General features: G+C 39.6%; 1 protein-coding gene across 3 annotated transcripts in view; it reads left to right on the forward strand.

Annotated features, from left to right (window-relative positions):
- PANK3 (pantothenate kinase 3) overlaps positions 1 to 12584 on the forward strand; it is a 196651-nt gene that overhangs the window by 86539 nt on the left and 97528 nt on the right. For all 3 annotated transcript variants that reach the window (XM_029583219.1, XM_029583221.1, XM_029583220.1), the window contains exons 4-5: positions 1862 to 2038; positions 4721 to 4844. In XM_029583219.1, the coding sequence (XP_029439079.1) occupies positions 1862 to 2038; positions 4721 to 4844 (301 nt within the window). The remainder of the gene's footprint in view (positions 1 to 1861; positions 2039 to 4720; positions 4845 to 12584) is intronic.

Raw genomic sequence — 12584 nt, forward strand, 5'->3', positions numbered from 1 at the left:
AAGTATTAACCATAGACAATTAAATCTGATGTGGTGGGCATGTAGTATTTGGATTTACAGCTGTGTTATGTAATACAACTTGTCTAACTAGTAACATTGTGGGGCTACTTAAGGAAGGCTTTATTTGTAAAAAGCTGTAAGCAGGTTTAGGGGTGCAGGGATCGGTCTGCTACAAGACACTACCAGCTGCCCTCCCACCTTACTTACGATCCTAAGTCAGGAAAAAGACATGTATTCTCCCCAGAAATAGACTTTTATAAGATTGGGCAGGATTTAGCATTTAGAAAATAATTCCTGCTCTAATATCCTGACCACTCAGCATCAGTTTTCCCTAAAGAAAGTTCTGCATCATGGGTGGTAACAAAACATCTATATTGTGGATACATTGCTGTGAGAGTCTCTGGAGTGCAGTCTTGGTTGGGCATATTAGCATGTGATTGGTAACAAAACATGCCATAAACCTTTGCCTGCTTAATATATTAACACTGATGGCTAACTTACTTACCCCATGTCAGACTTCAGGTGATATCTCTGTTCACCTCTGGAGCAGGCTCCAGCTGGAGGGCTGGAGAATGTAAGAGAGAGGCTTGCTTCTTGGGCTTGGTACTGGCAGAGTGGCAGGTGGTCCCGGAAGGAGACTTGCTTCTGGCTCTGGTACTGGTCGGCTGTTGCCCCTCACCATCTCAGGCTCTATCCGCACCTGAACAGGCACCTCCGGGCCACACCCAGGCTTCTCCCTTTATTAGCAGGGAGTGCTGATCTGCTACTGGTCCCCCTTTCGCTTTCAAGGATACTTCAGCACAGGTTTCAGGGTCGCTGTCAGGGTCTGCTCTCCGGGTTTTCTCCCAGGGTTTACATTCAGAGTTTGTGCCTTTTCTCTCTGATTTCAGGGTCACTCTCTCCAGGGGCTCTGTCTTTCGGCCTCCCTTTTCTCTTCCTTGCCCCCTGTCTTATATTTCCCAGCTGATGAGTATGCATATCCTCATGCATAACCTCTTGATGGGTAGAGGGTCTTTTGCCGCATTACAGGTCTTTTTTTTTTTCCCCCCCTCCCCACTACTTTGGGAGGGGTCCTGTCATGTTGAAGGTCTTGTTCCCCTCTCCACATTTCTTCCGGAGGAGAACTGTCATGTCTGTATGTCAAGCTGTCTTGCCAGTATCATCATTTTTCTCTGACCTATGGACTTGCCTTGGCTTATCCCTGACACTGGCATAGGACTTAAGCTGTTAGCTCTTTGTCTGCTTTGCTCCTATTGACACAGGAACATGCAAACAAGCAGATCTGATAAGGTATCCTTCAGTGTAATAAGACAAAAGTTCTTCATTTTCCACGGAGACAGTGCCGTTTTAGTTCACGTGGATAAAAGTCTTTCTTCTTTCTTGCTGTGACAGTGCCTTTTGAAGCCTGTCCGAATTTGGCCTGTACATGGCTATTATAATTCATTTTGGTGGTAAAACATAATATATCTCCCTACAAAGCTCGAAGTATGCTTATTTTTAATGTTCATATGAAAGTAAATGAAAAAGAACATATATTTTTGTATAGCCCCGAATCAAGCTTTCCTGGCCATGCACTATCACAGTAGTGCATGTGGAATCTGCTCAGGTTAGTAAGAGGCACTCTGTTCACACAATTCATGTTATCACAGTTATTTAGGGATTATTATTTATTTAAAAAATTGCATTCCACTTTTCTAAAACATTCATAAAAGTTAAGAACAAACAAAATACAGTACAAAAAAAATTACAATCAAAATGAGCTAAGCTGTCAGAATTTATGAATATATTCAGAGCTGAGTATAAAGTGGATAGTTTGCTGGATGAAAAGAAATAATCTTAGGTTTTTCTCATCTCTCGCCAGTCTAGGTGGGGGGACCTTTCTGGGCTTATGCAGCTTACTGACTGGCTGTGAAAGTTTTGAGGAAGCCCTTGAAATGGCAGCAAAAGGTGACAGCACCAATGCTGATAAGCTGGTCCGTGATATTTATGGAGGTGACTATGAGCGCTTTGGCTTGCCAGGATGGGCAGTAGCATCTAGGTAAGTGACTTGGTCTTTGCATAATACTTCATCTCCCAGTAAACCTCTGCTGTTAACTCTTCGCTTTACCCATTTATGTGAAACCAAAGGGAATGCTGCTTTTATTTTCCTGTGCTGGGTACTTTGTCTAGCAATTGGTTCCTTGTAAAAATTCACAAGAATCAGCATTTGAAAAATTTTGTGTCTGGCTTCGTTTCGCCCCCCCCGCCCCTGCGGGAATTTCGTTTTTCCCGCGGTTTGGGCTTTTTTTTTTGGGCGCCCCGATTTTTGGGTTAGTGTGTGCTAACTTCCGTTAGAGCGTGCTAACTCCCATTAGTGTGCACTAATGGAGAGTTAGGGCGCACTAACTAAAAAATGAAATTTTTTCTGAAATTTCGGAAAAAATTAAATCGTTTTTCAGTTCTCCCGAAACATTCCAAATTAGGCAATTTAGTTGAAATTGCCTGTCGGGAAAACGATTGCTCATCCCTAGTGATTATTCTGTTGAGTAGAATTGTAAGGATGTTTAAATTTATGATTAAGACTTTATAGAATAGACAAGGTTTTCTTAAAGCATCTCTCAATAAGAACAAACTCTTACCTTCCATGCTGATCAGTATTTCAGAAATGCTAAAGCAAGTACTAATGCTTAATCTGCATAATTTAAATTAATTTATTCAAAATATTTTAATTACCTACTCTACCATCAAAGGTATATTTGACATGTAATGCTCATGCTGTTAAATGCTACTAATTTTGCAGTATGTCAAGCCGCACTCTTGCAAATCCAAGCAGTTGTTGGAGAGCAGCCTTGTGAATTACTTAACTGGAGTAGGATGCAATTAATTTATGCCAAGTGGGTAACTAAAGTTGATCAGTCTTGCGAGCTAATTTGTGGTAAAGGGGATGAAACACTTCCCTTATGAGAAAAGGCTAAAGGGGTTAGGGCTGTTCAGCTTAGAGAAGAGACACCTGGTGAACTGACAGATTGTTCTGTTTGGTGGCCCTCTGAAGAGCAAAGCAACTGCTATGGCTCTACTGGCTAGATGGTTTAAAGAGGCAATTGTGTTAGCATACTTGCTGAAGGGCCGACAGGCACCAGAGGGGCTTCATGCTCATTCCATGAGTTCCCAGGTGGCAGCATGGGCAGAATGCTTTGCAGGGGCCCTAGGGGGATATCTGTAAAATGGCTACTTGGTTGTCCTTGCATTCCTCTGTTAAACATTAAATATTGGATGTGCAAATCATGGCAGATGCATTCAGAGTGAGCATTCTTAGAGCAGCCCAGTTTTCTTCACACCCAAACTAATTTAGGTTGGATACTTCCCACTTGGCTTGACTGGTCTAGCACTATGATAAGGAAGGAAAAATGTCATCTTATCTGTTAATTTCCTTTTCTTGAATACTGTTAGACCAGTCCAGGACCTCCTGGGAACTCAGCAGCTGCTAAAATGTTACATCTGCTTTTCTCTCCCTGCCAAGCTTCCTTAGGAGGGCATAATGATTACATGCTCCTCCTTAAGGATGGAATTGACTTTGCTCTGTCATCATATCATTCGTCTTATTGCTGCCTCTTTTACTTCTCCATTCCTTAAGATTTGCTATTAGAGATTCTTCCTTCTATCCCTCCTCCAAACCCTTTTTCTATTTAGGTATTATTGGAATGGAGGTTTCACTGCACTGCTTTGACAGGTTTACAGGCAAGTGCCTGGTAGCTGGACTTGTATCTCCCTTATGTCCAGTGATCATGTCATGGAAAAAGGTTTGTCCTTTGTCTCCATCAACTAGAAGCCAGAGTAAACCTATTTGTCTGGTTTCCAGGAAAAGGAAATGAACAGGTAAGATTAGATTTCTACGTAATCACTATGAAACTGTCAATTTGAGATTTATTGGATTCAGACAGCCGCCAGACACCAACTTTTATGGTCCAGGGTACTGATACGAGGACATCAGGGGAAAAGCACAGGACTGCTTCTACAGCCATCTCCAAAAGCAAAGCATGTTCAAGCAGCATTGTCTGAATTATCAAGAAGACTGCTCACCCTGTAAAAATGTTGCTAGCAGTAATTTTGTTATGGGTTTGACAGTTGCTTGGGTTTTGATTTGTAAATATTGCTTCCCTTAACATAAGGCTTGGAGGTAACTGGCATGGAGTGACAGTTACTACCATAAGAAACTTTCTGGTTAGATTGGATGGACCATTTGGTCTCTCTTTTTTTTTTTTTGCCAACATTACTGTGTTTCTGTTTCTCTTAGCAGTTGGTTAGGAGAAGTTAATACACAATAAGAATGTTGAACATCTGAGTTTTCGTTTTATTTAAATGTCTTAATATTTATAAACTTCAATTTAAAAAATCTGTGTAAAAATGTTTTGACAGTGGAGCTATATGCAGGATATCTAGATTGTGTTCTCTGTTGCTGTTTTAGGTATCATTGATCTTTCAAAATTGCAGCATCTACATTACAGTAAAATTAAGTATCCAAACAGTAGCATAAAGGGATAATTTATTTTGTAACAAGCTGAAGCCATGTTCAACAAATTAAATTTTGTTCAGTCTTTATTTTCAGTAAAAGTTTGCTGTAACAAACTTTATGGAGTCACAACCTTTTTGCTATAAAGAGAGAGCATGTTATTAGAAATATTGCTTTGTGCTACTGACGTACTGTATATAATTTGCTGACAATTTTTTATCTCATTTCCAGCTTTGGCAACATGATCTACAAAGACAAGCGAGAAACAGTCAGTAAAGAAGACCTTGCTCGAGCAACATTGGTAACAATAACCAACAATATTGGGTCTATAGCACGGATGTGTGCGGTTAATGAGGTAAAAGGATCTGATCACAGGTTCCCGCTCCCTAGCCTGCCTTTTTCCTTTCTGTATTCCCCCACTCCAGGTGCCATGCCTGTCTGACAGTAGAACCTTTACCAACCTTGAGGACTAGAAACTCCAAAACTATTTTCCCTCCCTTTGTGCCCAGGCTTGAGTTTTACCTGTATTGCAGTTCTATGGCCATAGCCATGAAGCCAGCTCCATAGGGATAATTTTAAAGCTACACTTTCAGAGCATGGTGACTTATTGCACACACATTACTGAACATCACATTAGTTAGTTCTTGGCTGTTCAGTCAATGTGAGTTTGGGGTAAGTTTTGGGGTTTTTTTTTGTTTTGTTTTTAATTTTTAATTTTCAAGTTTCAATATTACATATTTTCACTTTTACATGAATACCAAACAAGGAAAAAAGGATTTATAAATTCCAGTCAGATAATTTGGGAGAAATCTCCTACTCTCCCAAACCGTGACGAGGCAATACACACGCTTGCGAGGCTAAATTAAAGCGTAACCGAAGATACCCCGGTATATACACAGTCAGAGGAGTTCCTGAAGCAGCATTGGACGTGAAACGTACACATCGAACTGCACTCTGAATTTCCTGGAAGGGTTGCACCTTCCATGGACTGTGATCCCCGAAAGGGAAGTAATTTCGACTTAAATATTTTATCTAAAAAGGAAAACCCAACAAAAAAAGCACATAAGTGAATTTGTGACCAATGATTAAAGATGATCCCAAATGCGGCTTGATAAAGAGCAGAGATGCCAAAAGAGTCCGCGGGATGTTATGAGAGTCACTAAATCACTCATATGAAGTTTAAAATATCCATATGAAGTTCAAATTCGGTACTGACTATCACTCTTAGAAGATAAGCTAACGTACTATATATTATTTATTGTTATCTTCGTTGGTTTAAAAATAAGGTTGGAGTCTTGTCAATATTATATACATGGATATCTCCCTTACATCTTACTCAATGAAGACCAATGCAAAAAATAAATGTATTCTCTTTGCTATGGCCTTGTCTTTCTTCCCTTAGTTGCCCCTTTTACCCCTTGATCAACGAATGGTCCAACTGGCTTTCGAAAATACCAGAAAAAGGTTTTATGAGTTTTTTGCTTCCACAGCAAACCTCTTTTCAAATTCTGTCTTGTCAGTGTTTGCTGTTTTCTGTTTTTCCTCATTTGGATCCCTTTCCATTTTTTGAAAGCTGTTCTTTTGGCTAGAATAATCTCTCACCTTACCTTTTAACTTTTCTGGCAGTCATTTGGCCTTCCTTCCACTGCTTTTAATGCAGATAATATATCTGATCTGGGCTTGCAAGATGGCATTTTTAAAGAACGTCCATGCCTGATGTAAACTCCTAACTTTTATAGCTACTCCTTTCATTTTTTTTCCTAGCTAGAGGCCAGGAGTGGTAGATGGAAGCCTATGTTTTTGGAATATTACCTCAGATAAACACAAAGGGGGTTGGTGAAAATAGCAAAATAATTCAGCTTAATAGTTTAGTACAGGGTTTCCCAAACCTATCCTGGGGACCCCCCAGCCAGTCGAGTTGTCAGGATTTCTACAATGAATATGCATGAGATAAATTTGCATATCATGGACTCAGTATATGCACATTTTTCATGCATATTCATTCTGGATATCCTGAAAACCCAACTGGCTCTGGGCTCCCAGGACAGGTTTGGGAAGCTCTGGTCCTGGAAACCAGGACATACAGCAAGCCAAGGGGAACATCTTTATATTTATTAAAACTTCTTGATCACCTGAGAAGTTAAAACTAGGCAATTTACAAAAATTACATTCAAAACATAGAAACAATAAAACATCAGTAATTAAAATGACAATCATAAAATACAAAATATAAAACTCAATACATAAACTATAAAAGGCCATATAAAATTGATAAAACTGTTAAATGTAAAACTTTAAAAGCAACAGCCTGCTTAAAAATGTTTTGAGCATAGATTTCTCTTCAGGTAAAGAGTTCCAAAATGTCAGAGCAGCAACAGAGAAAGCACATCTGTAAAGTTATGAGCATGAATGCTTGTAGATGGCAATAAAGTTCCAGATTTGCAGGTGCTAATGTTGGAAGAAGACTTGAATATTGTTACAGAGACGTGGCACCATGAGTTTCATGAATGGAAGATGGCTATACCGGTTGTAATCTGTTGAGGGAAGCTAGCAATGACAGAAAGGGGAAGAAGTGGTGCTTTATGTCAAAATTAATATTTAAGCAACTGAAATGCTCATGGAGAAAGGAGAAAGTGCTCTGGGCTGTCTTAAAAACAGGAGGTGGTATTTCCATTCATACTGTTGTGATCTACAGACCTCCAAATCAGAGGAAATGGACAGAGATCTGACCAAAGATATCCAAAAGGTTAGCAGGAAGGAAGGGGAGAGATGTTAGTTGGAGTTTTTAATCTACAGGATGTGAAATGGAGAAACCATTCTGCAGAATCTGTAAGAAGAAGAGAGATTGTGGATTCCCTTTACAGGACTCTGCTTAAACAAAATGGTGCTGGAACCAACAAAGGGAGGGACCATACTGGCTGTGGTACCTACAAATGGAGACAGTATCGCTGATGTCTGGTTAGGTACATACCTGTGCACCATTGATCATCAGACAGTATGATTTGCTTGTAATAGCAGAGAAACATTGCATGAAACTCAAAGTTCTGGATTTCAAAAATAGTGACTTTAATAAAATGGGGGAGTACCTTGAGGAGGAGCTGGAACACTGGGCAAAAGTGAACAGTGGACCAAACGAAAAGCTCTATTAAAGGCAACAAATCTTTTTGTAAGAAAAGGAAATAAAAGGAAACCAGTATGGTTCTCGCAAGAGGTAGCTGAAAAAATTGAGGCAAAAAGAGCCGTATTCAAAAAGAACATAGGGAAGAATATCTGAACCTGAAAAAAACAAGGAAAGAAATCAGGATAGCAAAAGTTTAAGTGGAAGAAGATTTCTAGGGTGGTAAATAAGGTGACAAAACATTAATCAGATGTATAAAAGAGAGAGGAGGAAAGCTAGAGGTAATATTGTAAGGTTGAAAGGAGACTAGGATCAGTCTGGAGAAAGCTGAATTAAATACAGAAATATTAAATAGATTTGTCTTCACTAAAGACGACCTTGGAGAAATATTGCTGCTGGTTGATGAGTACAGATGGGTGTGAGGTAGATACCACCCCATTACAGAAGAATGGGTGGGACAGTGTCATGTATCCTGATGAGATGCATCCCAGGATACTAAAGCCTTAGGCAGGTGCTAGCAGGACCACTGAAGGACCTATTCAGTAGATCCTTGGAATGAGAGCGATGCTGCAAGATTGGAGAAGGGTGGTTGTGGTCCCATGTCACAAAAATAATAGCAGAGAGTAAGCCGATTTGGCTTACTTTAGTGGTAGGAAAATGGAGAGACTCTGCTAAAGGAAAAGATAGTGAGCTATCTACAATCCAGTGGGTTGCAGGATCCAAGAGCAACATGGTTATACTGGAGGGAAAGTCTTGTCAAATCCTTTTTTTTTTTTTTTTATTAGGTGATTAAAGAATTAGATCGAGGACAAGCACTTGATGCAATTTACTTGTATTTCAGCAAGGTTTTTGTTACAGTTCCGCACAGGAGGATCATGAATAAAATGAGCAGCTGAGAGTGAGTCTCAAGGTGGTGGAATGGATTAACAATTAGCTAACTGACAGACAGCAGATGGTGGTATATGGAGCTCATTCTGAAGAAAGTAAGTTGATAAGTGGAGTCCCTCAGGGCTGGTTCTGTTCAATATCTTTGTGAATGATATTGCAAAGAGCTTAGAAGGAAACATTTGCCTTCTGTTGTATGGTTGACATTAACATCTGCAGCAGAGCATACACACCTGAAGGAATAGAGAGAATGAGATGTAAGAAAGTTAGAAGAGTGGTTGAGGTTTTGGCAGCTAGGATGCCGAAGTGCAGTCATGCATTTGGGGTGTAGTAATCCAAAGGAGCTGTATGCAATGGGGGATGAGAGGCTTAATGTTGACAGCATCTGATCTAAAGGTAGGAAAGCAATGTGACAAGTTGGTGACTTGAGCCAGCTGCATAGAGAGAGAGAGAGGTATAACCAGCAGAAATAAGGTGGTGTTGATGCCCTTGTATGTCACTGGTGAGGCCTCACCTGGAGTATTGTGTTCAGTACTTTTGAAGTAATGCAGAGTGCATGATAGGTATAGCTTTATTTTGAAGCTGCTGTATTAGATACATTTGTTTAGGTAATTCAGTTGTGGTTTAAACAGACAAAATCGGGATTGGCACAAGGTGAGAGCCTTTCATCTGTTTGTAGCTAAAATCCCAACTCAGATCCGAATCATCAAAATCAATTACCATTTGAAAACTATACATTGTTGGTCTCAGTCATGTTCCCAGTGGACAGGTGTACACAACACTAAAACCACTTTGGCAGTTTGACTCTTTTTTTTCTAAATGCCTGAATCTAAAAATAGTTTTCTAATCTGATATTTTTATGGGTTCATATTCCACATAGGAACACAAAGGAGACATCACTCTCTGATATTAGGATCCTGGACAATACTTTACCACATGAGGTATCATTTAGGCCTATAATATAAGCATAATACACATACAAACTCAGGAAATATACAAATTAGTTATAAATGTGTTTATATATATTTATATATATATTCCACATAGCACTATTGATCTGGTCAGTTTAACTTATTTTATACATACAGATACCTATCAAAAAATAATATAAACTTGGTTTTGTTGGTGTTTTGGTGTTCGGTAAGAGCCAAACTATTGCATGCCTGATCGCTAGTTGCCTATTATGCTGTGGTTCAGATTTCAAGCCTGCAGTTCTTATGAGCATCTAAGATATTAGACTGACTGGGGTGTTCATTCTTCAGGTCTATAGGCTGCTTCAAAAAGCCAGGATTTTAGTAATTTTCTGAATGCCCGGAGGTAAGGGGCTAATTGGATGTTAGGTGGTAGACTGATCCTGAGAAGGTTTTGTTCCTAATACTGGTGAGGTACATTTCCATTGAGTATAGAAGGTAGGAAGGCATCTGTTTAGGTAAAATAGAGCCCAGACTTTGAGAGTCTTGGATTCTGGGACTTGAACTTGGCACAGTAGAGAGTAGTGAGCCCCAATGTAGGGATTTTAGGACTGGGGGTTATTCTGTTGAATTTTACTTTGTTCAATAGCTGTGCAGCTGCATTTTGGATGGATTGCAGGTGCCTATTTAGATTCTTTGGGATTCCAATATATGAGTTACAGTAGTCCAAGTGGGAGATGCTGCATGCTTGGATAGCTATAGTAAAGGTCGATGTTCCAAAGAGAGTGCGTAGTTGATGGGGGTACTTGCCATGTTCTTGTGGCCTAGATTGGCCACTGTTGGAAGCAGGATGCTGGGCTTGATGGACCCTTGGTCTGACCCTTGGTCTGACCCAATATGGCATTTTCTTATGTTCTTATGTTCTAAGATTGATTTTGGACTTGAGCTTCCATGGTAAATTTAGTGTCTAATAACATGATCAGACTGCAGACTTGGATGGTGAAGGGAAGCTCTGTCCCTTCTAGAGTCACTTTTGAATGTGTCTGTTTTGTTTTTGGTTTTTTTTTGTTTTTTTTTTTTTGCTAATCCACAGTACCTCTGTCTTTGGGAGTTTGTTTTAGCTTGCTTTGGTGTAGCTAGGTAATTTCCTCTAGGCAGATGTTGAGTTTGCAATTACTGCATCTGGATTTGGGCTAAAGGGGATCAGCAGCTGAATGCCATCTGCATAGGAGTGGTATGTAATGTGATAGCTCCTGATGAGTTTGCCAAGGGAGGATCAAAAGCATTGGTGAGAGGATACTAGCAGAGTGGCTTTTAAGTTAGTCGTATATTGCTATCCGGCTTACTTAAGGGAAATATTCAGTGGTGCAGCCCTGCTGCTGAATATTTCCAGCTATCTTAGCTGTATAAGTATATCCGGCCAACTTTAGGACAGCCCTATGGCGCAACCAGAGTTAGCTGCTTAACATATGCGGCTAACTCTGCTCCGCCTGGAAACGCCTCCCACCTGCCCCTGAAATGCCTCCCGACTTATGCGTTTAAATTCAAGCCACATAAGTCATTATGCTGCTAGAATTTAGCCGCATACAGCTTTGAATTTAGCTGGCTAGACAGAAGGATTTTTTTTTTTTAATTTAAAAACTTTTCTATACCGTCGCTAAGTTATATACCATCGCAACGGTTTACAAATAGGCACATAGACTAAGGTAAGTAAATGTAGGATAACTTTTCAATTATCCTTCTAAATAGCTTTTGAATATCAACCTCTAACTTTCTTTTATTTTCTTTTTTAACCATTGTCTTGCTTTATGAAATACCCCAAGTCTCTTGTTCTGTATGTTTGTTTGTCTTATTAAATTGTAAGCTGTATCGAGAAGGGACTCTTTGATTGTTTGTACAGCACTGTGTATGTCAATGTACTGCTATAGAAATGTTTAGTAGTAGTAGGGTGGATCCTTGTGGTACTCCACAGGGAATTTGACACTACTAATCTGATAGAGATGATTTGGGTATGATTTTGAAGAAAGAATGATAGCCAGGTTAGCACTTATTTTCCTGTTAGTCCTAAATTCTTTAATCAAGAGATTAGGATTCCATGGTCTATGGCAGTGGTTCTCAACCTTTTTTCTGTTGGGACACACCTGATAGATAGTTCCCACGTGCATGACACACTGAACTTATGACAGTCACAAGGCTAACCCCACCCCGACCCTCATTATTGGGTATAAAGCAGAACTAGAACATTCCCCGCACAACTCACCATACAAAAACAATATTCTGGTGTTATCTCAATAACAGCAACACAAACTCCCTCTAATATCAGGCGCAATAGCCCTACTTATAAAAAGACAGCAGTTGACCACCAATGCATGCCCTATTGAGAAAACACAACAAATAAGATGAGGTATTTTACTAGCCTACATGCTAGTTAAATCTCACCTTGGTCATACACACAAGATGGACCTTCAAATACAAATTACAAATATGGAGACAGAAACTGGAATGGTAACCCAAAAAAGCCACTCTGCATGCAGTACAAAACTGGAGAAATGGAAACAGAAATATAGCACCTAACACAGTACCAGGATCTGCAATAATGCACACAAACTAATCTGCACAAAGTTACACCTGCATTATGGCACGCACTCAAATGGAACAACCCTTCCTATAAAAGTCAACACTACAAATATTAAACCAGGGCCTAAACACCATTGCATCTCCAGTTAGGAAAACAGAAAAAGCCAAGCTGTTATAGATTCCCACACAGAAATAATTGTAAAACTATATGAATAAATGTTTCAAAACAGCTGATAAAAAGAACATCTAACAAAAACTTAGAAATTATTAAAAATTATTCAGACACCAATAAAATATTTCAAAACAGCAGCGCATCACAAAATACCCAATAATTAAAATGGCAGTCAATCAAGAAAAATGAACTTAAAAAGCCACCTTTACTTACCCTCTCCAGCAGTTCTCCTAAATTCTTTAATCAGGAGATTAGGATTCCATGGTCTATGGCAGTGGTTCTCAACCTTTTTTCTGTCAGGACACACCTGATAGATAGTTCCCACGTACATGACACACTGAACTTGTCTTGTTGGCGAGTAGTGGCTTTGAGTGTGGTTAAGAAAGAGTATTGACAGTATCTTCCTAGAAGAGGCTGAAAGTGGGAAGGGGT

The sequence above is a fragment of the Rhinatrema bivittatum genome, chromosome 18, assembly GCF_901001135.1.
Source record: "Rhinatrema bivittatum chromosome 18, aRhiBiv1.1, whole genome shotgun sequence".
Classification (NCBI taxonomy): domain Eukaryota; kingdom Metazoa; phylum Chordata; class Amphibia; order Gymnophiona; family Rhinatrematidae; genus Rhinatrema; species Rhinatrema bivittatum.